This window comes from Macrosteles quadrilineatus, unplaced genomic scaffold (assembly GCF_028750875.1).
Source record: "Macrosteles quadrilineatus isolate MER2022 unplaced genomic scaffold, UCM_ALF_1.0 Scaffold_6__1_contigs__length_79288215, whole genome shotgun sequence".
NCBI classification, from domain to species: Eukaryota; Metazoa; Arthropoda; class Insecta; order Hemiptera; family Cicadellidae; genus Macrosteles; species Macrosteles quadrilineatus.
The window spans coordinates 59,997,725-60,023,496 of NW_026542599.1; the positions used below are offsets into that span (position 1 = coordinate 59,997,725).

Here is a 25,772-nt window from a genome sequence, read left to right on the forward strand (position 1 = left end):
AAGTTTTATGATGCCAATGAAACTTGATGTTCTCCATAGGATTTTGAAATAACTCCACCACAGCAAACTTGTAGACTAAGCGAATTTCAATTTGTCTGATTGAACTTTTACTACAATTGTTCCATAATAAACACAACCCAAATTACAAGTACCCAATCGCCTCAGATCAAAAACAACTGAGCTTGACCTTTTTCCTAGGCCAACAATGTAGTAATGAAAATAGGAATAGGGTTTTCATAGGGTCTTTCACTGATAAGACAAGTTTATACAAAATACACTTTATTCACAAATATAAGTCCTAAAGTATTAACATATTAAAATGATTAAAAGGCACATTTCTCAGAAATGGTCTTGATCACAGTTGAAGGGAAACTTGTTAAATTCTTACAACTAATAATAGCACTTTTTGAATGCAGCTTATACAATCTGAAACATAACAAACCAAAGAGGTAAAATTGTGGTACTATTGTAGAAAGTAAATGATTGAAAGTGAAATAATTATTACATTTGTGACACTCCTAAAAAAAGTTAAATAGGTAAAAAAAATGCTTCTTTAATTTATTTTGTATCCATACATTTCTAATCAAATATGTCACAAAACTCCTCAACTTACTCTAGAATTGTTTGTTATATTCTATTTAATAAATATACCATGGTCTAAAGACGGATAGCTTTAGTTGTCCAACCACAGGACTATCACAGAGCTTAATTTCTATTGGTGATCAACAGGAGTTGAACCTGAACCAGCAGGATCAAAGTCTCTTGCTCTAACCACTACACCAGTTTGGTTCACCGTATTATGACCATACCAAACTCACCTTCTCTGTGCTTTTCTTTTTCCTCAGCTCCTTTTTCAATTCTCTCACTTGGTTTTGATAAGCTTCTCTCAGTTGTTTGACTTGTTCGTTTACAGTTTTTTCATGTTCCTCCATCACCTTGATAAACTCCGCTTTGTACTGATTACACTTGCTGGTATATTCCGCTTCTATGTTCTGATTAGTCGTTATCAGCTGATTTCGCAGTTTTTGCACCTTTGCTTTCGCCTTTTGAATCTTTGAGCTTTGGTCGTCAATGATTGCTTCCTTCAATTTCACTTCACCTTGAGCGTTTTTCAGCTGAAACAAATTGACGTTGAATGAGAGTGTTTTTGAGAATAATGAATGATGCAGTAATTTTGTTGAAAAAACTATCATAAACTAAATTTTAAAAATTTATACTCATCAAAATCTTATATTATACGTCTGGGAAATAAAACATACCAGTTCTTAAAATATCTAAAGCTTAAGTCAAATTTAAATAGCGACAGATAATACTTCTTAGCCATTACACTTACAACAAAAAGGTATGTTGAGTTTAAATAAATTTTGTATTTAGTCAGTAACAGCCTTAATTATTATTTACATTGTCCGTTACCACTATATGAATGGTATAGTCCGATGTCTCTATTATCTTGCCCAGTGAATACAACAACAGTTACATAGTATATTTAAGGATCTGCGAGTTCCCAAAATTTTCTGGATTGGCCTGAGGAAATCAGCTTGGTCCAGAAATAATTTCTGTGCCAAGCTCAGGTCAAGTCATTAACACTAGAAGTGTGCGGGCGGCTTGATTTTCAATTTTTATAGATATTATCGAGATTGCAGAAAGTGTCAGTGATTGCAGGTAATTTTAGAATTTTGCCATGGTTCCTGGAGACAGTGATGATGTGCTCTGCAACCATGGAAAATGTTTCACGGTTTTGTTTGGATTGCGGGATATGATACTGATGTCTCCGCGACTACTGAAGATATTCTCGGTTTCACCGTGATTGTGGATTATTGTACAACAGGCCTATGTTACTAATCGATAATGGAAGAACAATAATTATTTTTTTAATATGCTTTCCTAAGCACTTTTATGATCCGACCGACCCCAAGGAAAATAGTCTGGCTGCAGACCCCTACTTGCTTCATAGGGTTAATGATTAGAATCAGTGGAAAAATTTTAATTTTTTACATAATTTGAACTAATCCATCCACAGTCTAAGTTAATCCAACCGTAGTTTTTGGAAGGGCACTTCATATAACGGAATGAAGTAAGATTCTTTGCAAGAAAAATCTTAAACAAAAACAAACAACACCCACCTCCTGAGACCACTGTACCATCAGCTGGGTCGTTCTGTTTCTGTCAGCCTCTATCTGTTGTTGCAGTGTGGCCAACTGTTTCTGGTGCTCGTCTTGCAGTGATGCCAACCTCTCTTTTAACTTCTTCACCTAGACAAACATCTAAGGCTTTACATACTGAATAATTATCCTACTAAATGGCTGCATTGTTGTGATACGGTTTGTTAAATTTCTGAACTTCTTGATCAGCATTGTTCAGCATTTAAGAAATTTAACAACTTCTTAAATTTCTATCAACATTGTTCAACCCTTTTCAATTACATGGATTAAAATCTCTTTGGGTGAGTTCTTAAAATATGTTTTGAATCATTTTATTTTTCTACATTATAAGTAACTTAAAACAGTGTTCAGATTTCATAATAGGATGAGAAGTACAACCAATTATTATTTTAATTTAATAATTAAAAAAAATATCAGAACAAAATTTTTGTTTGATTCAACTTACTCACCCATGACCAAACATAGTAAAAGGCTACTAAAAAAAAGTTATCAAGAGCCAAAAAATAGAGAGTTTGCAGAATTTGCTTTGACAACTTCCAGCTTCAAACCAATTTATGTGCCTTCAGTTTTGAACTAAATAACTAACATTTAGGGAACAACAGTTCAACATCTTTGTGTGTTTTATTTTACATTTCTTTATAAACAAATCAATTTTATACCTCAATACTTCATGCAAACCCACCTCTCCGACACGTTCCTGCAGCGCTGTCTGTAGTGCGCCAACCACGCTGGGGTCTGCGCGCCGACAAGCCTCTTCCATATACTGCTCCTCTAGCCGCCTGATCTGCGCAGCGCAGAACTCCAAGGTCACCTGCTTAGTTCTCTCTTCTACTTCCTGTAGAGCTCTCTGATGACTAACTCTCAGTTGCGCTTCTGCCTCTGAAGAATAAACAGTGACAGTGACTGAAGAGTGCAAAATATGAGTATTATATTCTATTTCACGTTCAAAATGGCTGTCTCAGAAACAAACGTCCGTTTTTAGGTTAAGTTTTGTTGGTCCTGATATTTTTAATCAGGACCCACAAAACTTAAATCCTTTCACTAATTTTAGCGAACTCTCCCTTTTAGAAAAGAAGCTATTACTTTAGGTGTGGTACGGTCACACCTAGGCCAGAGATTGATTTAATCCAGAGGACAAAAACAGTATTCGTTCAAATTTGTGTACATGTTCAACAGAATAACTCAAGAAATTGTGGTCTGGTTTTGATGAAACCATGGATGGATGTGAAGGGCTGTAACTTAACTTTTACTTTTACATGAGTATATAAACCAGCAAGATCATATAATGGAACATTGTGTCACCGTCTTAAGAAGGTACCCTAAAACAAGATATGATTGAAACCATGCATTGGAAAAGACTACATTCACCTTTTGAGACTTTTTAACCAATGCAATAAGTGAATATATTAAATTAACCCAAAGATATACAGATATTTTTTATTTTGGCTTGTTTAAACTGATCCGTAACGAAATACCTTACCAAGCATATGTTGATGTTCCTGTTGTAATCTCTCAATTTCCTGTTTGTGTTGGTTTCTTGAAGCTACAACAGCTTCTTGATGGGCTTTCTCCAAAACTGCAAGATTATGTTCAAACTCTTCTCTGAGTCTCTTTTCTACCCCTTCAAGCACTCCTGAAAAATATCAAATGTTTTTCCTACTTATACCTTGTACTTTTTTATAAATTGTATTAACAGAAGGAACACTAACCTCAAGAGAAGAATAACACTAAGCTAGAATCTTAAAAACCAAAATATAAAACCGAAAATGAAAACAGTGTAGTCTATCAAATGAAAAACTTTTCACTTTTAAGTGATCAAATATCACAGTAACATTACAAGAGTGGTGTATTGTGTTTTCTGAACTCTTAAAAATGTAAGACCTCAAATACATGCAATAAAATAATGGGAATAAGATTGAGAAGATTTAGGCACCCTACTCATCCTACAAAACTATAGATGCACTGGTAGGTAAACGGTTTTGCTCAACATTTTCAACAAAATCAACACCTCTTTAGTCTTTACCTTTGTCTTCTGTTGTTTGTTCCACAAACATCACGTCTGTTTGTGTTGCACAGCTGGTAGTTGTAGGTGTTCGTTTTCGACTCTCAATCAGTTTTTTTATCTGGTTCTCCTGAAATTATGTAAAAATATTATTTATTACGTATTGATTAATTCACTATTTTACAAAACATAATATTTAAAATAATATGAGTTTGAGCTTTGTGTAAATTAAACTACAATTTCAAATATTCTTCCTTGTTTTTTTTTTATCTTAAGAAGCGATGTAGCCTTATAACATTTCTGGGAAACAATCTAATCAACCTTTTCATCGCACTTTGTCTTGAGGGAGTCACGATCCTGCCGTAAGCTTTTGATCTCCGTGTCAAACTGTTGACGAGCCGTTTTCTCCAGCTGTAACAATCTGGAAAACCAATGTCTATCAACAAAACAATCAGATATTGACAACAAATCATCAAGTTTACATGAACAATTTTTTAAAAGGGAAATGTAGCTGACAATGGATTTTTTGGGAAATGGATAACATTAAGCTAGTATACCTGAGAAAGACTCTTGGAGCTTATGCATACACAATTAATTATCATCCTTGATCCTAGAATAGAAATTCTTGAAAGGATCAAACATTATTAGAATATTTTCAGAGAAGCATGCATATTAAATTACTGTATTGAATATTTTCATAGATAGACCATGGAAACTCTTCAATGGATCATAGAGTAGCCTACATTACTTGTATCGTGAAAATACAAGAGCTTACTTTTTTTTCTTTTTTTTTTTAAAGAGGTTGGCGGCCTCTTTTAACCTTGCATTTGCCCGTTCACATAGACTAAGCGCCCGTGCGTGGATCGTTTACAGCAAATAAAATGTTATCGGCAGTGACCAGGATCCGAACCCACGACATCGCTGCCTTGGGCCCGAAGTCCGCGACGCTACCGACTGAGCCACCGACTCACTTAAACTTACTTATTATACAGAGGATATTGGAGAGTATTGGTATAGAACTTCTTCAGAGAAGTGTACAGTATTTTATAATAAATAGATAAACTGATAAGATTACCTGTCCCTAGCAGCCTGCAGCTGTGATCGTGCTGTGGTCAACTCATTTGTGTGACGTACAGACATGTTACTCAGCTCCTCCTGTAGTCTGGCACACTCTGGGCAAACCTACAGCATGGAACCATAAATTATCTTCTATGGAATGTCTTCAATTTGTTTTGATTATCTGTTTATATTTTGTTGTTATTACGTCACCAGCCACACTAAAAAACAGGCCGTAATGCTCGTCAAGCATGACGTCACGATAGAAGACGGCAATGACGTAGTGTTTGCTGTTTGTGATCAGCTGCTTGTGATCTTTCCTTGGAAAATAAATAAATAAATAACTAAGTCATTGCCGTCTTCTATCGTGATGTCATGCTTGACAAGCATTACGGCCTTTTTTTTTGGTGTGGCCTTGCCAGCATGGCAACCCATAAGACCCATGTTGATTTTTAAAAGTTTCCAATCAATTTTTTGTGCTTATTTTTGAGTCTATTTTAATTTATAAAGGGATTCTGCACATCTACAAGTAATTTTCTATGCATCTGTGATGCACAAGAGCTGAGAAATAAGTTTTTAAAGAAACATGCTTGCCTGTTAATATATAGATTGCTAATACAAAAAGGAAATTACCTGGTTTTCTTCATTTGTTAATATTTTGTTTTCCAGTTCAGTCTTCAGTTTATCCATTTCAGTAGCAAGTTTAGCATTTTCTGAAACATTAAAAACTTTATTGGTACTTCAATGCCTAATCCAATCCTACAATAACCTTAAACAATTTTCTAAACACGTTTTACGTAAATTAATGGCTAATATGATCTACTGTACTGAGGTTTAAATAGTGGCTTGAATAAAAATTGGACATACTTTCTGCAGGTCCATTTAGTTTATTAAGTTCTTTAGGTTAATTCATTAGTTTTATCTATATTTTTAACAAGAATTAAATACCCACTCTGTAATTAAAATTAAATATTAGACACAACAAATTTATAAATTCAATATGGCACGGTATGTAAAATACTGAAATAGATTACATAAGCGTACACTCCATCGAGAGGGAGGATGCATAAAACACTGTTAAGAAACAACATAAGTTTTGGTAGGCCTAGTAAAAAAAGTAGGGATGGACGGGTTTTGGGATTTTAGGGGTCTGCGGGTCAGACTTTTTTGGTTCGGGTCGGGTCGGGTCGGGCCGATAATTTTGGTCCTCGGGTTTCGGGCCAAAATCGGGTCGGGCCAAAAATTATTAATTACCGGATTTTTTATATTTTCTTAACTCCTATCTGTGTTTTTAATATTACTTGAAAATAACATATGGGAAAAAATGTATTTATGTATATTATTTCATGTTCATAACTTATTTACAGCTTAGAAGTTGCCTCAACTGCAAGAAAGAAGAAAATAATTTTTTTTATCAAGCCATTCTTTCCCATTTTCATAACTGTTGAAATATCTAAACAGCTATATTACAACAAGTTTGTAATGGAACTTAATATAAAAGGATCATAAACAAATCAATTAACCTTATCACAAGTTTAGGGCCTGTGGACTGGCTTCAAGACTGCAAGCAAGAAGAAAATAAAAATTCTATGTTTCCACCATGCAATATGAATCATTCATTCCCTGCCTCCTAACCTCCTAAGTACAAATCCTCACACTTACAATAGCATTATTAGTTACCTCATCATAAATAAAGAATTATCTATTATTGGCATTAGTAGGCCTACAGCTTTACATAGGAATTATTTTTTATAGGGCCTAAAATAGTAATAGACTAAGCAACATGACAAGTGGAGAACTCATTGAAGAAAAGATATTGTGTAAACTAATTTACTATAAAACTCTAAAACAGTAAAAATAGCACACATACATTGTTTATGGTATAGTTATAGTAAAGACTGTAAAAATTGCATATCATGTCATAGGTACACAGTATAGATACACAGTTATAGGCACAGTTATAGGTATTGCAAGAGATCCTAAAACAACTGATTTTAGCTAATAAATGAAAAGAATTAAAAATCCATAAACTCAAGTCAAACAATCTTACTTCTTCTATATATTAATAGGCAAGCATGTTTCTTTAAAACCTTTTTTCTCAGCTCGTGTGCATCGTAGGGAAAATCTACGCATACCGTTAGAAAGCTATTTTCCTGTAGGTGTGCAGAATCCCTTTATAAATTTAAATAGGCTCAAAGATAAGCGCAACAAATGAGTTTAAAAATTTGAAAAAATTTACATGGATCTTATGCGTTGCCATACTGGTAACGAAATAACAACGAAATATAAACAGAAAATCAAAACAAATGGAAGAAACTCCAATCACATGTTTTATTTACAGTGTGGGGTGAAACATTAACATAAGTGAGTACATTACATATTTTTGGTCGAGTTTCGACCACTGGACGACCTCTCGTATCACAATTATTAGGTACCCAAAAAGGAACTCTTAATATATAGAAAATTATATTAAATCAATACAAAAGAAAGTTAAATGCTAATTTGGCAACATAAGCAGACAGCAGAGACATTATAGTGCCCTAATTAGCAACACAACTCAATGTTTTTATACTGTAAGTCAATGTTTTTGAAACCGTAGGGTCTTTTTCTCGGAAGGAAGGGTAGTAGAATGTAAACAAAAAACCATGAATCACTCTCACAGCCGGGCCCGGGGACACTCAAGGTTACAGACCCTCCCCCTCCCCTCCCCACCCCTCTTACACAACCCGAGCCAGGCCCGGGGACACTCAAGGTCATAGACCCTCCCCCTCCCCCGCAACTATTACACCACCTGGTTGTTCCAATTGCTGACAAAATGCAAGTAACGAAACAAGGAAGTAGAGACAAAAAGATATATTTTCTTTATTCAAAAATATAAAACTGTTACAGATAATTTATAAAGAAATTAATTCATGGTAGTTTGTGTCTTTTAAATATTGTATTGGATCTTAGAAATATCTTTTTTGAAACTCTATCTAACCTAAGAAAAAAATAATTTGACTGATGAAAACTTTCATAAAATAAAGTTATAAAATATTTAGGCCTAACCTCTTTGTAGACTTGCTGATACTTGATACTTAAAAAAAAAATGAAATAGTGACCATACAATGCCTAACCAGACGATCAGCAGTGTTGTTTTGTTTTGTTACTGAATGACAAAAAGGACAATAGGAAAATAAAAGAACAAGATACAGATCTGTACACTATATCAGATATTTCTTTTGTTTATAATTTATTATGTAAATAAAATACTAAAATATATTTTAAACTAGGTATGGAATAAACAATAAATAATTAAAATGGGACCTCTGGATAAATAGTCTTTCTTTTGACTTCGTTTTCTTTGCACTGTTGAGTCACGGCTTTTGTTTTGTCAGTAGACGACTGGCTCTGGCTAGTGACAGTAAGGCAATTGCTCTGTTGTGTCTTTGTTCTTAAACGTGAGCAAACTTAATATTTAATTCTAATTTTAACATTTTAATTCCTCTGTAATAATATATATAAGAGTGTTTCTTTGAAAATTACTTATTATAACTTTGAAAATAATAATAATTTTTTTTGGCCCGACCCGATCTTGGCCCGAACAAATCTCTGACCCGACCCGGTCTCTCGGGCCTTCCGCTGGCCCGACCCGACCCGAAAAAATCGGGGACCCGCAGACCCCTATGGGATTTTGAGAAATTTTCGGGAAATTTTAAATCTTGTTCTACAAAAATAGATTTTATTTTGATCGAGATTTTGTTATAGACAAGATTTAAAAAATCAGGTAAAAATGCCTACGTAAAGTCAATGCAATACAGGAGCGCGTTGTTGTGTTTCCTTTGCGAAGGCGTTCTTATTTAATTAATTCTTTACATGTAAATATTACTTTAGTAAATATTTTTTCTTTTGACATCGCAAATGATGCTCTACCTCAGCTCGGGCCTTAAGTAGTTATGTTGCACCATTGAACAGCGCCGCAAGAAGCGCTTGCAGAGGTTCACAGACCCTGCCTTTGTAAATTACCCATACATGCTAGTAAAAATGAGTAAACGGGGTTTTAAAGAACAAAGAACCATCCATACGACCTTGGTTTTAGAAATTTTCAGTAACGATTCTTTAATAAGTTAAAGCAGTTTAAAATTGCCATTTTTCTTTATCATTAAAAAAAAAGATTTTCAGGCTTTATGGTACAATATCAAACATATTGAAACCACCATACTTTGGATAATTTAATCCTCTTCAAAATGGCACCCTAACTTTGATTCTACGTTAAGTGTAGCCTTCAGAAACACGAGGCCCCCAAACCCTTGCGTTTACACAAAACAGCAGAGGTAAGGCAGACTCTTATGTGTAAGCAGTGTGAGACATGTTTTACTACTGTAAACATAGCCAAAACAAGTCACTCCAAAATCCTTCTAAAAAAAAACCCAAGACTGAAAAACTGTTACTTGATAGTTGATAGTTAACTAGTAAGATTGGTGTTTTAGACTGATAAACTTGGTATTTTTCAAAGTTGAACTATATCCTAACTGATATCACTATGTTTCCTATGTTTAAGAGATATTTTTAATAAGGTAGGCCTAATTCATATTTATATTTTTATACTGTTTTTCTTATGTTTATTAATCAAAGATTTTAAATATTCTTGCCTATTATTATTATTTTTGTATTTAACCAGTCATCTGTACTAAATCAGTAGGTATTTAACAATTTTACAAAATCAGGTTAAAATGTCAAACGTGCATTTCCCGTTATCTCGACTCAAAATTTTATAAGAAATAAAAAATCCTGCCTCGTCTCGAATTAAAAATCCAATCTCGTCCATCCCTAAAAAAGACCACATTTTTTCAGTTGTGCTCTAATTACCTCTTTCTGCTGTGTTGACTCTTCGAGCGAGATGATCCCTCATGTCCATATACTCCTTCAACTCTTTCTTCAGTCTATCTCTCTCTTCTTCTCTATCACCACTTCTATCTTTTTCTGCACTAAGCTGTAGGCCAAGAGAATCTTTTAGTAACTTAAGTCTCTTAGAGGTCAATCAGTTCACACACTTTTGAAAGCAACAATCCCTTTATTGATTTGTGTCATACCGGTAACAGAACATGATGGTGACATAAAAACATGGTGTTGGACATAACTTATCGTTTCATCCCATAGGGAGTTTCTTCATTAATAAGCAAAAGTTAATGGCATAAAATGTAACATTTGTTGTTGTGTGCTTTAATTAATGCCTAAACCATTTCCTCTCAATCGTAAATAGCCTAAATTACACTCTGGCTAACTGAGCTGCCCTAATCATTCTCAATGAAATGTGAGGTTTTCATCCATGGTTTGACTAGACATTGTTGGGTAAGGAGTAAGACAGCAATGCACACTAACAGATATAAGATTAGTTTCAGTACTCAAAGCATGACAATCACAGCTCACTTGACATTAGAGGATTTTAAGAAGAAAAAACAGGTCTGAAAATTGAAGTAAAGGGACAGAAAAGATTTGACTGAAGTAGTTCAATGGATATAACGGAATAAAAATAAATAACAACCACAATCTTGATTAAACACAGCTTTCCATCACAGGTAAACAATAAAAGAAGTTGGGATTGAGGTTTAAAAGCCTGCGAGTTTAGACTACATTAGGTATGCTTTTAACGACACTGAAAATTGTTTCACAACCTATAAAGCAAGCCAAAGTCTTAACACAGTGTTGCTCAAAAGATTTCAATAAAGTTGGATGCATTTTTGAAATTTAATCTAAAAATGTTTGGTGTATCGCTTAAGACATTTAGCTTCTTTGACATCAGTGTGAAAGTGATGAATTATATTTCAGGAAAAAATTGAGAGTTTTTGGGGACCATTTCCTTTGAAATCAAAGAACATTTCTAAACAAAATGCCTCTGGCAAAGACAGTAAAAAGGCAAAGTTAGCGAACAAACTATAAATCAAAGTAGCAGTTGACATATAATTATTTAATTATTACCTTCTGTAACTGGAGTGCCATTTCTTCCTTTGCAGCACAGACAGAAACATACATATCCTTCACATCGTTCACTTCTTTCAGACTCTGCTCTAGTCTAACACTGAAACATTTTTAACATTTATTGTATTTATTTATTTTGGTTAGCTTATGAAAAAAATAGCGTGGAACAGACCTTGGTCTGATACTTATCATTACCTAGCTAATACGAAATGATACAAATAATAACCATACAATCACGTTGGTCTACTTATTGATTGATTACTTTGTTTAATTCTTACGCTCTGTGACACTTGTTAAGATCAATCTTGATTAACTTTAGTATAAAAAGTTTAACATGCTGTTTCATACTAAAACATCTGGTCTTAGTCACTAACAAAGCTACAGAAGGTATCTTACCTGTACTCTTTAATTCTCAACTCAGCCTCTTGTTCCATTTCTTTTCTGACTTTGGACACAATTTCGTCGTGAAACTTCAAATACTCTTTATTATTTTCAGAAATCTCTTTTTTCTTTTCCTCTTCAAACTCTTTGGTTAGTTCATCCAACTTCTTCTTCACTTCCAGTTTCTCTCTTTCTATCACAGCTTTTTCTTTGTTCAGTTCTGCTACTTGGGCATTTAATTGTAAAATTTCTTCAGATTTGGATTTGTTATTTGTGTCTTTTTCGGCCTCTTTTTGGTTTTTCACCGATCTTATTTCCATCATCATATTATTCAGTTGCTCCTATGAAAAAATTAAACATTTTAGGTAGAGAATAACTACATCATAACATTACTTTTTATAATTTGCTAACTGCCAGTATTTTTGTCAATTTACACTTTTGACACTTGCTCTGTTCATAAACAAAATATTAAAAACATAAAACAATAAAATAGTGTTATACAATAAATTCAGCTTTGACTATTGTTTGGTAAGAAAGAAATATAAGTGGTTCTAAATTCTCTAGAAGCAGTCAAGAATTGTTTAAAACATTGAAAAATGTAAAAGATTTGCAGACGTTACACAGAGCATTTTAAATTACTCACTCTACTCTGTCAAATTTTATCCTACTTAAATTTATGATTGGAAAGGAATGAGTGAGGGACGAGGGTTTTCCAGAAAAACTAAAGCAAGTTCAAAATTGCTTGCAGCAATAGCTAAACTATTCAATAACAACATTAAAAAGTTTAGTAAAACTTAAGAAACAATATAGTAAAATTAAAACTACTCAGTAAGTTTAAAACTGCTTGCAGCACTGAGAAACAGGTAACAGCATTTTAAACTTAAGATAACATGAAACTATATAATGGTCAACTAACTTTGTACAGACACAGTAAAGTAAACCATGGCTGAACACATGTAGAGTCTGAACCACTATTGTTGCATGTTGACTGTTGATAGTGTTGATACCATAACAACCAGGCACTACTGTATTGATTTTCAACCTCCCTCCTTTTCCTAGTACTAATAGGCTCCTACACAAACACTCAATATCTCTTTTGGTTGGTTTTACTATTTAAATGTAGGTAATGGTTTATCAATTAAATTAACCATGTATAAGAAAATTATTTTATTTGTTTGGTAAATACAAAGGCACTTGAGAATTGTTATTTATGTAATAAAAAAATACAAACAAATAGGGTTGGTACTTATGTTCATTTATATATTTGTTTTAAGTAAAATAAACAAATGCCTATTCATTCATTGTTACAAAATAAAAATGTAAGCGCAATGAGAGCATAGCCTATATTAAGTTATTGGATGAGGTTTCCACTTTAAAGTTTACTGTAAAATTGTTGATGATTTTTTTAAGATGTGTGCATAAAATAATGGGTTTCAATTTTTTGAAATTTAACCTAAGCTTCTAATGATTTTGATTTTATCAATGAGTAAATCAAATCAACTGATTTATCTCAAGTGGAGGAACCTCTACAAAGCCAATTTTACCACTAGGCCGACCAGGCCATTGACAAAACACCTTTTTTCAAATAGAAAAATAATTATTAATTTTTTTAATTATTGATTCGCCGCGATCGCAAGTGACGATAATGAGGTCCCTGTGATTGCGGCGCATGGGAGATTTCCCTGCGATGTCCCCGTGATTGTGGCTCACAGGAAATGATCACAATTTTGCCATGGTTGCGGGTGTCATGTCGATGATGGCATTTCCTTGATTTAGGGAACATGATGTTATTGATGTTCACGATTTCATCCATGATTGCGAGTCAAAATGATGATGTCCCTGTAATTGCGGCCTGCGGGTGATGTTTACGATTTTGCTGCAGTTCCGGGAGTCAGTGATGATATTCCCTTGATTTAGGTGTTTACAATTTCTCCGTGATCATGTGTGACAATGATAACGTCTCCTTGATTGTGGGAGATCATTATGATTTCACCGCTATCGCGGGGAATTTCCACCGCAGGTGTAGGCCGCTTGAGTAATTTGAATAAAACTAATACTAAGTAAAACTAAAAATATAATTTTTATATTTGAAAAGCAAGAAAATCCAATATTTTCTGACAGCGTTATATATAAAAAAATTGTACTATACAAAATTAAGAGAATCTTCTATAGCCTGTTGTCTAACTTTTATTAAAATGATAGAAATATAAATGCATACTTTCATAGTTTCGATCTCTGCCATGTATACTCTCTCTTGATCTCTCATTTCCCTTATCTCTCTGTCTCTGTGTTGGATGGTCTCTTGAAGACGGAGAATCTCAGAACGTTTAGCTTTCTGATCTGTAATGATAAGTGATAAGTACATATAATTCATGAGTATCTCAATCAATATTCACATTAGACCTATTTAAAACGAATAAATAAAAAGTAAATATGATAGTTTCACTAAATCCTGGAATCATAGCAGTCGTATCCTCATTCTCAAAAACATTGTGATTGTCTTCCCTTAGGCCTATTGTCGCATAACTGAGATAATCTTTACATCTAAAAAAATGTTTGTAAAATTAGTTTAAAAAAATGACTAAACTAACGTCAGAAACAGGTTTGTTTTGCAACATAAGATCTGGATTCGGCGTGTTCCCTAAAAAAATTATAAAAATTCCACTGGAGTACAAAATAAAATTAAAAGTCAGCACTTACTGAGTAGCGCCCTGTGGAGTTCGTCCTTCAGTTTGGTCACCATATCGGTTGTGTTGAGGTTGGTATGCCTGCTGCGGCTGCTGATTCCCAATTGTGTGATGGAGTCAGTATCATCACTGGAACTGTTACTGTGAGGCTGTGTCAGTCTGGACAAACTCTCGTACTGGGTCAGGTCAGACCTCATAATGCTACATTCTGCCTGTAACACATAGATAGCTAGGTTAAAGATGTAACACAGAGCATGGGCAGGGCCGGCAACGTGGCAGAAAAACAAAACTTAACAAGAATATTATACGGGAAATCGTAAAAACATGTTTTTGATGACAATGAATATTTTTTTTAAATTGGCAATCTATAACTTTGGTTTTATTGATAAAATATGTACGGTAATTTGCCCTAATACAACTTGTATGATATCTGGCATAATGTGACTTGTTGGCAACACTGCGAGACTCAGCGGACAATTGCCCACACACACACACACACACACACACACACACACACACACCCCACGCTTGTTTCCAACCTCAAACTCCTAGGTCAATTTCTCGTCATGATGTTGACCATTGTTTGTATTGTAAATGATGTATCAATTGTTGGGTCTATAGACGCAAGAACTGCAAATCTCCTTTTTTTGGGGGGGGGGGGGAGAGGTGGGGGGATAGGGAAAGGATTAAAATCTCACCCCAGGTGTCTTGGTTTGGGATTTGAGGATATTTGTGAGGATATCTTATCTGAATTAGAAAGGGTCCACTCTGGCACTCAACGCATTTTCAACTGAGGATGTTTTGAGTTTAAGAGATGTTTTCAGTCCAATGTATGCTGAATAACATCGTACCTAAAGACTCCAAGTAGCATAGCCAGGAATTTAAGATGAGAAAAAAGAGATTATTCCATATAAAAAACTTCAGCATATTCCAATCGAAACACTACCATCTTTCATAAATATTTACCGTCTTGTTAAAACAGAGTAACTGTAAATTAAATATATGTTTCAAGTGTTATTACTTTACTTACTAGACTTATTTTTATTTACTTTACTTATCATTCCATATAAAATATATTATATAGACCCCCGTCGGAGCAAACCTGCGGACTAAACGAATATCAATATATATAATACATTTTCAATATTCAATTCTTGACATTTATATTACATATACTTTGTATGAAGGATATTTACTGACATGTTCCATCATACAGAAGTTTTCATGACGTTATGGGATCTAGATTCTGATCCAGTACCCAGTTGAGAAACTACTTAAACCCTAAGATAAGTACGCAAACCCAGCCACAGATGAAAAACTACAATGAAAAACCAGTTCACACAGAGAATGAAGTCCTGTATAGTAATGAAGGAAATAAAAAAATCATGAAAGAAAAGAACAAGTAGCACAAATATAGAGCAACCAAACAGAATAGATATGTCTGCACATCATATTGTTTTGCTGTCTCACTTGAAGTTTTAGGAACTTTCATAAAAGCAGGAACATATTCTAGATCCTAAAACAATATAAAACTTGATTTTTTGTGATGGAAAGTGTCTGCAATACAACTAAAACAAATCCCATTAATTTTAATTATTTTCAACATCCACTGGTTCACCTGGAGATTCCGAACTGTCTGGCTGAGTTCTTCTTTCTCCCTCAGTACTTGGCCCAGCTGGTTCTGCAGCTTCACATTCTCCACCGTGACATTGGCTGACATCAGCTGACCACACTGTGACTGGCTCTCCTCCAGACGACGGGCCAGCTGATTAATAGTCTCAGCCTTGTCAACTAACAGCTGTTCTTGTGTCTTCTGCTGCTCTACCACTCTACGCTCTAGCTCACGACATTCTTCCTCCTGCAACAAGTAATAATGGTTTTATTTATTTACTTTTGGAAAACTTTAAGTGTTTGTCACCATAGGCCAGTCTGTGTGGCAACTAACGGAGAAGTAACATTACAATTAAATAAATGGGAAAGTCAGTGTTTACCACAGTGTTAAGTTAGTGTAGGCAACTAGTCAAACCACCGATGTCTGACTTTGACTTATCATGGAGGAGAATCTTTAATAAATGCCTGAGGGACCTAGCTGTATAATTTACTTGATAGGTTGATTAATATTTTGAAATCGTTGTGCTTAAGAGTTAAGACCAGCATTTTACTGTGAACTATCCTTGGTAATTAGTGGCTTGGATAATTATATTTTTCTGTAGTACAGCATACCCTTTATTAGTACCTTTTTTAACAACTTTGTTCTCAGACAGTCCATCTCCTTCTGCACCAGTTTCATTTCTTGCTGCTGTTTAGTTCTGAGATCCTTGATGATGGCTTCAGTATGTTTTGCCGCTGTTTTGTTGGAATCGAACCGTTCCATTAATTCAATCCTCTGTTCCAGCTCTTGAACATGGATTCTCAACACTTCAGCCGTATCATCGCTCTAGAAATACCATCACTTTAATAAAATTTTCTCTACAAACTCAAAATATAAAATATTTCAGAAGGTGTTTCTATATATTTTCTCTGCTAATAACACATTCACTACCAGGTCACACAAGAGTCCTCACACAGAGGAGTGTGATCGCTGGTAGACAACGTGATTAACCTTACATTACAATAATTATTTTGTACTAAGGCAAAATGTAATGCACTTTGTATAAGGAGTAGGGCTGGGCGAGATTGGATCTTTAGTTCAAGACGAGACAAGACTTTATTTCTCATAAAATTTCAAGACGAGATTGAGACAGGAATTCCCTTTTCATACATAACGGGAAATGCACATTTTATCTGATATTGTAACATTGTTAAATACCTAACAATCAAGTAATATTTACAGGTAAACAATTAATTAAATAAGCACGCCTTCGCAAAGGAAATGCAACAACAACGCGCTCCTGTATTCGGGCATTGCATTGACTTTCTGTAGGAGTTTTAAACTTTTTATTAACTCGTCTCAAACAAATCATGATCAAAATAAAATTTCTTCTTTTAGAACGAGATTTTAAATTTCCTGAAAATTTCCAGACCCGTCCATCCCTAATGAGGAGGCAAAATGGACACCAGAGAGTGTCACCAATAGAATTGTGTGTTTGGTAGAAGACTGATAATGTCAAATGTGTCACAGTGGCAGTGTTAATGTGAAATCCTTTGACTCAATCACACTGTAGGTGACAATTGTAGTGACACCTACAATTTGAATTGTTTTAGTACAGGGCCGTATCACAGTTCTAGAGTTTTTACACACCATTGCATGTCGTTATTAGAGTAAGTGAGACTTTTAGCAAGATAAGAAGAGGGATCAGAATGTGAATTATTTCTATCCATGAAAATTTTTTTTAATACTAGGCCTACTGCACATTTAAAGTTTTTTCATTAACTCTTTATCATTCATAATCTCACTTTTCTTGGTTTTACCCACCTTTGCTTTGTCCTTTTCTAAAGATGTTATAGTCTGTTTCTGTGAATCCAACTCTTTCTGTAGATTTCCAATCTCTTCTTTACATGCAACTAGAAATAAAATGGAAAATAATTCAAAACCTTAGCCAATTTAAAATTGTGTTTTATTGTTATTTAGAATTTAAATAGGCTAGTTGTTATGTCTAACGACTAGTGAGTGACTACTACAACGGGACTGGGCCCTTGAAAAGATAACAATCTGACTTGATTAACTAGTAGAATATTAATAGCTTATAATAAAATGGACAAATTTGCCAAGTTTAATCCAAATATATCCATAAACAACTAAACAAGCAAACTACAACAGTAAACTTAACTTATTTAAATTCATTGTTAAGCCCCTGAGCTGTAGATATTATTGTAAGACTAGATTACTTACGTCAATAGCTCATTGAATTTCATTTCATGTTTCAGTACATGTTTCGACACATTGTCATCCTCAGCTGAGTACTAGTGAAGTTTTTATTCACCATATGGTTTCGTCAATGTTCAATTAAATAAACACGTAACACAAATACGACACGACACGGAACATATACATTTAAAAAGCTTTACGTGTTTTAAATGTATATGTTCCGTGTCGTGTCGTATTTGTGTTACGTGTTTATTTAATTGAACATTGACGAAACCATATGGTGAATAAAAACTTTACTAGTACTCAGCTGAGGATGACAATGTGTCGAAACATGTACTGAAACATGAAATGAAATTCAATGAGCTATTGACGTAAGTAATCTAGTCTTACAAAACTTAACTTACTCTCAATAAGAATAACATGGGAATTTTAAATTCACATTTTTATTTTATTTTCTCCATAGGTAACCAATAACAGTACGAGTTATCATACTCATACCATCAAATGCGTCTTTTAAAGGTGGTTCAACCTAAGAACCAAAACTAATTGCCACCACAAAAACCAATATTTTTCATATAAAAGCGTGTAATAGAGAGGCTAACAAACTTGTATAACCATACCTAACAGCTTGCTGGCCTCAGTCCTAGACAGTACGGCCCTTTGTTTTTCTGCCTCCATTAGTGCCAACCGTCGCATCATCTCCTGCTGGTGGTTGGCAGCTCTGAGCTTCTCAGCTTGTAGCTCTTGTATTTCTCTCATCCTCACCTCGTACAACACTCGTAGCTGATCAACACTGTTGTACTCTGGGAAATAAGGTTAAACAACACTTAACTCTTTACAAATTACTTTTAAGACGGTGATACACGCCTACATGTGTATTTTAAACTTATGAATGCAGTGTGAGTGTTGAATGGAGTGGGATGACCTATGTAGGTTTGTTACTTCGATACATCTGGTTCTTCAGCCAACGATTATGTGTAGCTGGGACCAGTTTTGGACCATTAACAACCTACTATCTGTTCTCAGGTTTTTACCGACGACTTTTAGATTGTCAGGTAAGGTATGCACTATAACCACTCAGATAGATGCTGTAAACAGTATACACTCAAAGAGGATAAGGTTTGACAGTAGAAAACCTAGGATATTCAGGAGTTAGGAAGAAAACAAACTCAAGGTAGCCACAGAACTCCAGGGGATAAATTCACACATTTCTCCAGGTTTTCTCGGCAGCAAAACCTGGTTCTCCTGGTCTCTAAGAGAACCTTGTACCAGGCGACTACAAGTCCCGATATTTACGGGTTGTGCTACGCCAGTTGACCCGAAGGATCGATACAGTACGAAAATGATTATCAGACCAAGCTCAAGTCGAATACACAATTTCGTTGTGGTTGCAGGTGATGTTCACGGTACATTGCCGCAGTAGTGGGAGGCGATGGTGTTGCCATGACCGCAAAAGATAGGCCTAATCTCGTTTTTTTTAAACCTTGGGAAATGTTCACGTCTTTGCTGTAACCTCAAAAGATGTTGCTATCGTCAAATATACCCTCGGTTTTGCCATGAACATGACTGTGCAAGTGTTCTTGACTTTAGCGTAGCTGCGGAAGACTTAAGCAAATTCCCCATGAACTTGGTCGATATTCACAATTTTACTTTGACTGTGGAAGATATTCTCAATTTTACTGATGACTGCTGGGTAAGTTAACGATTTGGCCGTCACCACTGAAAACGATCACGATTTCTCTGTTACCGTAGATTTAAATAATTAGGTTTTCCCAGTGAGATAAATACAGCTTGGCAATGTTAGTATTTCATACAAGATAAATAGGTACTCATCACTAGCCAAGATTTTAGTTAAGAGTAGCCTAAGCAGTATCTTACCTGCTTGTCTGTAGGCTTCCGCAATGTCGTCAATAGACTCGTGAGATACCTCACTGTTAGAGTTGTTATGTTGAAACTTATCACCATTTTCCATGGTCGGGTTATTAAATACTGGTACATATGGTTGATTCTCATTGGTATGACCATTTGTGACTGAAATGTAAAAGTAACATTTTCAACTTAGGCCTTTAAGAGAAAGGAATATTGTAGGTTAAAATGGATAAATAGTACATTAATAATGGTTTAATCAATAGACTTCAGAGGTCATCAAAAATACAAACTTTAAACGGTTAAACTTTGGTACAACATTCGTAAGCTAATATAGAAAGTGGTTATGAGTACATGTAGGCCTATTGATGAACTAATAAATGACTTGAGAGCATAGAACTCAATATGATGGGCCTAGTTAATTTCCAGCTCATAGATTGTGACAACAATGTTAGGTTTTTTATTAGAATTAGGTATTGTATAAGATACTAGGCTATAAACAACCTGTTAAAACAATTTTATGATTAACCCTTCTCCAGGATTGTTCTGACTTTCCTATGATATACAGCTCAAGGGTTTGTAACTATCGAATACGGTATTTGGTTCGTATTAAGTATACAAATTCAATTCCAAATAAAATAAATTACCAACCTGATTCAGTATAACTGTCACCATTTTCGTTAATTGAAGTATGAGATTTTTCACTAAGGGAACCATTTGAGAAAATGGGCTTAAACTGAATGTTATTTTCACTTGTCAGTTTATTCTTCAAAACTTGTTTATGCCGAGACTCACCATCTCCCTGGCCGTTCATTGCTGAAAAGCCACAAAACAATTAGGTAATTATTAACTTAGACACACAATAATAATAAGTTAACAATAATAAATAACAACTACTGTTTTACTGTTACAGCTGCTAAAACAGCTAGGCCTAATTAATATATTAAAAAACTTTTGCAAAGCTTATGACAGCTAGTTTGACCACTGGACCGATTTACACGCAGGTGTACCAAAAGAAATGTTATCGGTCCTATATGTGCAGGTTTTATTTGTATTTAGAGAATATATTATCAATTAAGTCAAAAATTTTAATTCAATTTTTTATGGAGATTTAATATGGGGATAATTCTATATCTATATTAATAGACAAGCATGTTTATTGAAAACCTTTTTTCTCAGCTCCTGTACATCGCAAGAAAATCTACGCATACAGTTAGAAGGATATTTGCCTATAGATTTGCAGAATCCCTTTATAAATTAAAAAATTTATAGATAAAAAAAGCTTTTTAAAAATGCCACGTTTTTAAACGCACTAAAAAGTATAAAATAATTTATAAATATGTTGAGGGAATAAATACTTGTAAGATTTTAAACAAAAAACGTGGGGCGCATGCTAATTTACAATTAACTTCACCTATTGAACTATTATGATCTATTGCACTGCATGATGTACTGGTTAATGACTTCAAATACAAATTATTTTTGAACTCACGGGGATTGTCTTCACCATTTTCCGTTGACTCAAAAGACATTTTAGGGGGAGAGAAGACAAATCTACTCTGAGACAGGGAGTTTTCACTGTCCACAGTCTTATTGGGCGAACGCTCACTGATACTGCTGAGTTTGCGGAATGGCGGCACTGTAACAAAACAAGATTTGAGATATAAAATAGGCTATGAGATTAAAGACCAATAACCTATATCCAATATGGCAGATTCAAAAGTAAGGTCAATTAACTCTGGATTTAAAATTTGATAATCTGGGATTAAGCATACTTATTATAGGCTACATTATAAATGATGCTGAAAATTACAATGATGCACAAAGAATAGTGGTTCATTTTCCAGCTTCGGCTGGTTTTCTGAACTAACCTTAAGTGCTATGTTTTAGCTGAGCTTTTTAACCTGAGCACAGGGTCAGATTTCAGATTCAAAAACGTTATGACAATTTTTTTTACCTACTAACTTAACCGACTAACTCATGATAGAAGGTTATTGCAATAATCTTTTGTTAATATCTTGTTAATATCTTTTGTTGTCTTTTGTTAATATATAATATATAGCAATATTATATATTAACATATAACATATATAACATATAGTGCATATAATATATTAAAATATATTATTATATTGCAAACAATCTGGCGCAGAGCGATGGCGTGCTCGTGAATGTCACCCAAAAAAACGGATAGCCCAAACGGAGCAGCTCCATTTGGCGCCGCTCTGTTTGGAGCTCTCGTGAATGCCCAGCTTTAAGCATTTGATCACTGTTGAAGTAAACAATTCACATCAGTGGAGTGCAAGGACATAAAAACAGTAGTACACACACACACAGTGGTAAAAAACAGTAAAAACAGTAAACAGTGGATAAAACCAGTGGTAGTGGAGTAGTCTAAATTTGACATAAAAACATTTCAAACTTTACCATAACCAAATGTATAAGTTATAAAGATACCTCTTAAGGACCGGTAGCTTAGGATTAGCTTGATTAAGGACCGGTTTTAAACCAACATCAATAAGATGTAATTAGAGCAAAAACTATTTCTATAATTTTAACTTGTATTTTGTTTGATATAAAGAATAAACTAAGGTAGGCTACGACTGAAAAAAAAACAATAAGTTAAGTTAGTTTAAATGATTTAATATTGTAAATCGTATTGTTATTTTAATTGCGTTGAGTACGTTAGAGGCTTTACCTAGCTGTGCTCTCTGGTGTTTACGGTGTCCACCTTCGTCGTCACTGCTGCTCGAGTTGCCGCTGTCTTCCTCATGGTCCGACTCGTTCCAACAGTCATCAAAAGCATGCTCCAGTTGTGCCTTTAGCTGTTACAGATCATGGTTTGGTTCCACTGTTTAATATTCTCCATTTGAACATTGTTAAAAAATACTTTTATCAATTTAACATTGTTTAAATGGAGAAAACTGTAGGTTTGGCAAGAAGAAAAATTTATTTCTCAGTTAATCTTTGGCCAAACTAAGCTTATAAGTTATCAAGTAATCTGCATATAAAACTTACTATAGCCTATTTCACATATTTTAAAACACCGCTATTTTTAAACAGCTCAGGAGTTTTTAAATTCATACTTTGCACAAACATAGTTTGGTCAATAGCCTAAGATAACATTTTTACAGAATTTCAACACTGTAGCCCATAAGCAGTAAAGGAGTTATGAATGTTTTTGTAAAAATCACATATAGACAAATAGACCGAAAACTGAATGATATAGGACACGTGTCAATGATAAATTTTTTGTTTCTTTTGACATGCTGAATAATGCGAAAATGTTTGTTCATGTGGTTGCAAGATACCCTGCATGTTAGACAAAATATGAACTCATTACTTTAGTCCTCAAAATGCTCATCATGATCACCTAACTAGATATAGTCATTTAACCTTCTTAAACTGTACTCCATATGCAAGGCTTGCAAAAACCCAACAGTGTCATTTTTAATATCAACCATTTAAAACCATGTTAACCATTCTTTACAAAGAAGTTAGGCTAACCATTTAATAGATAAAAAATCTGTAGGCTATATCATTTTCTAATAGAAAGATCATACTAAGTTACTCTGTAGCTGACTACATAGACAATCGCCTCTTATGTATGACCAGGCATTCTGATGTAGGTAACTTAACATATCTTATTGTTTGTCATTGTTCTCATTTATTTGTTTAACATGTTTCAACACCATGTATCTTTACCATGTACATTTCTTGCCTTGTATTTTGCATTATCTGTATACACAAAAGAATAAAAATCTATTGTCTATTATCTATTGTCAAGAAACGATAATCACCTTAGCTTACAACTAAGAGGATTTATTAACACTGACTTGCTATAATTTAAAGTTATAATGCAAGTTATTGCATTTCAGTTGAGTTACGCTCATAGATGGTTTAACCAAAAAGTTTTATTGTATTACTTATGATATTCAATATTTTGGACTTTGGGGTTTGAAAGATTAAAATGATTCTAGACTAATGCATTCATTACAGAGGAAAGAAAGATTTGGCTGTGTAGGCTTAAGGTAAACATTTTTTTAAATATTTTTTTACATGGATAAAATATGTATGGTAACTTCTAGGCTAGATCCATCTGACAGAGAATGACTCACCATTTCTTTTCTCATGTTTTCCTCTTCAATATCTTCTTCGTCATCCTCATGCTGATCATTGGAGTTAAAATTAATTTCAGCTCCATTCAGCAATGTTACACAAGGACTTCCATCCATTTCATAGATAAAATATCAAATTACTATTCTTGGAAAGTCTAAAAGAAAAAAATTGAAACCTTTTAGTTTCTGGGTAGGGTAGACTTCCGTATCTGTTGGCACAAACAACCGAATGAAAATATCAATTATTCGATTGATATATCGTTCGGTTAGCTAGGTTAGGTCAACCTTACCTAACTAACCAAACGATATACTTATCGAATAATCGTTTACATCGATCAATATTTGGGTACAGTTTCTTAACTGGGCTACGCTAATGTTGATTGAAACTATCGAATTGAAAATATTGATTAACTAGCAGAGTACCCATCCTTCGTACGGGGTCGGAATATAAGTATAAAATGCTTATTGCAGTTATACTCAAGCTTTGCGTTTTCAATAAGGGAGGACACAGTTTGATCAAATTTGCTTTTTTAAATTTACAGTATTCTTTAGTATTACACATCTACCATAGCCATAATCTTCTACCACTTCACCTAAACAATAGAGAAAAATAAATTATCAACAATTCACAAAATATCACAAATTATTCATGAAATTAAAAACATAAACATAACTGTAAACTATCCTACTTTGACAGTTCTCATTGCGAATCACAGTTTTTTGTTGCTGCTTAGTTCAAATTAGCTGTTTTCATAAATGCAAAAAATATATAGTGCTGCACCCTGTTGGTAAATCTTATAACTTTTTAATGCTTTTCCATATCATAGAACCAACTTTTTTAGTTGAAACAGCTGACTAAATTCTTAAATTCCCTTTAAATATGAATACTCATAAGGTTAACATGGGGAACTACATAGCCACTGGGGCGGAGTCCGAAAGGATTTTTGAGATAAGAATATGCCTATATGTTAATCAGGAATGTAAGCTATCATCATGCCAAATTTCAGCCCAATCCGTCCAGTGGTTTATGCGTGATTGAACTTCAAACACACAAACAAACAAACAAACACACAAACTTTCACATTTATAATATTAGTAAGATAATTGATCATTAAAAATATAGGTATCTATTATAGGCCTACTATTAAACTATCATAACCTAAACTAACCAACCAAACTTGCTGATGGTGAAAAAATTGCATGAAGGTTTACTAATCGAATCGATAGTTTCAATCGATATTAGCATAGCCCAGGAAACTGTACCCCAATATTTTCCTTTGGTTGTTTGTGCCAACAGATACGGGAAGTCTACACTCTGGGTATATAGGCTAGGCTAGTTCGCAAAAAAACTTAAGTTACAATAACTTAGCCTATAACTTAGATGTAGCCTAAGTTATTTTTGGTTGAAAAATAAGTTTGATGTAGCCTAACCTATAATATACTGTATCTTATAGGCCTAGGCCCAAGGCCTAGCCAGCCGATAAATTGATTGTATACCCAATAGGTTAGTTTGACTTTTGATAATAACATTAGTTAACCTCAAAATAAAGCTAGGTTTACAAAACGATTTGGCGGAAAATTAAATATTGCCTGCAGATTGTTACGTTAAATAATAAATAAATACTTATCACAAATTAAATAATAATAACTACCATAATTATTATGATAAATATAACACAATTACAAGGTTTAAACACAAGCTCAAATGAAACAAAACCAAACAAACACAGCAAA

The 25,772-nt window shown here is 34.0% G+C and overlaps 1 protein-coding gene across 1 annotated transcript; it reads right to left on the minus strand.

Annotated features, from left to right (window-relative positions):
• Positions 1-283: 283 nt before the first annotated feature.
• Positions 284-25,769, minus strand: LOC128997268 (repetitive organellar protein-like). The gene is made up of 24 exons (XM_054422887.1): positions 25,691-25,769; positions 24,039-24,193; positions 22,619-22,745; positions 21,413-21,559; positions 20,572-20,736; positions 19,933-20,085; positions 18,675-18,857; positions 17,662-17,750; positions 16,483-16,683; positions 15,865-16,104; positions 14,260-14,458; positions 13,778-13,899; positions 11,575-11,900; positions 11,179-11,278; positions 10,069-10,192; positions 5,854-5,933; positions 5,240-5,346; positions 4,486-4,585; positions 4,186-4,294; positions 3,643-3,795; positions 2,845-3,041; positions 2,124-2,252; positions 819-1,115; positions 284-426 (listed from the first exon to the last, which is right to left on the minus strand). The coding sequence occupies exons 2-24, from the start codon at positions 24,153-24,155 to the stop codon at positions 418-420; spliced, it is 3,474 nt and encodes a 1,157-aa protein (XP_054278862.1). The 5' UTR covers positions 24,156-24,193; positions 25,691-25,769; the 3' UTR covers positions 284-417.
• Between the last annotated feature and the right edge of the window lie 3 nt (positions 25,770-25,772).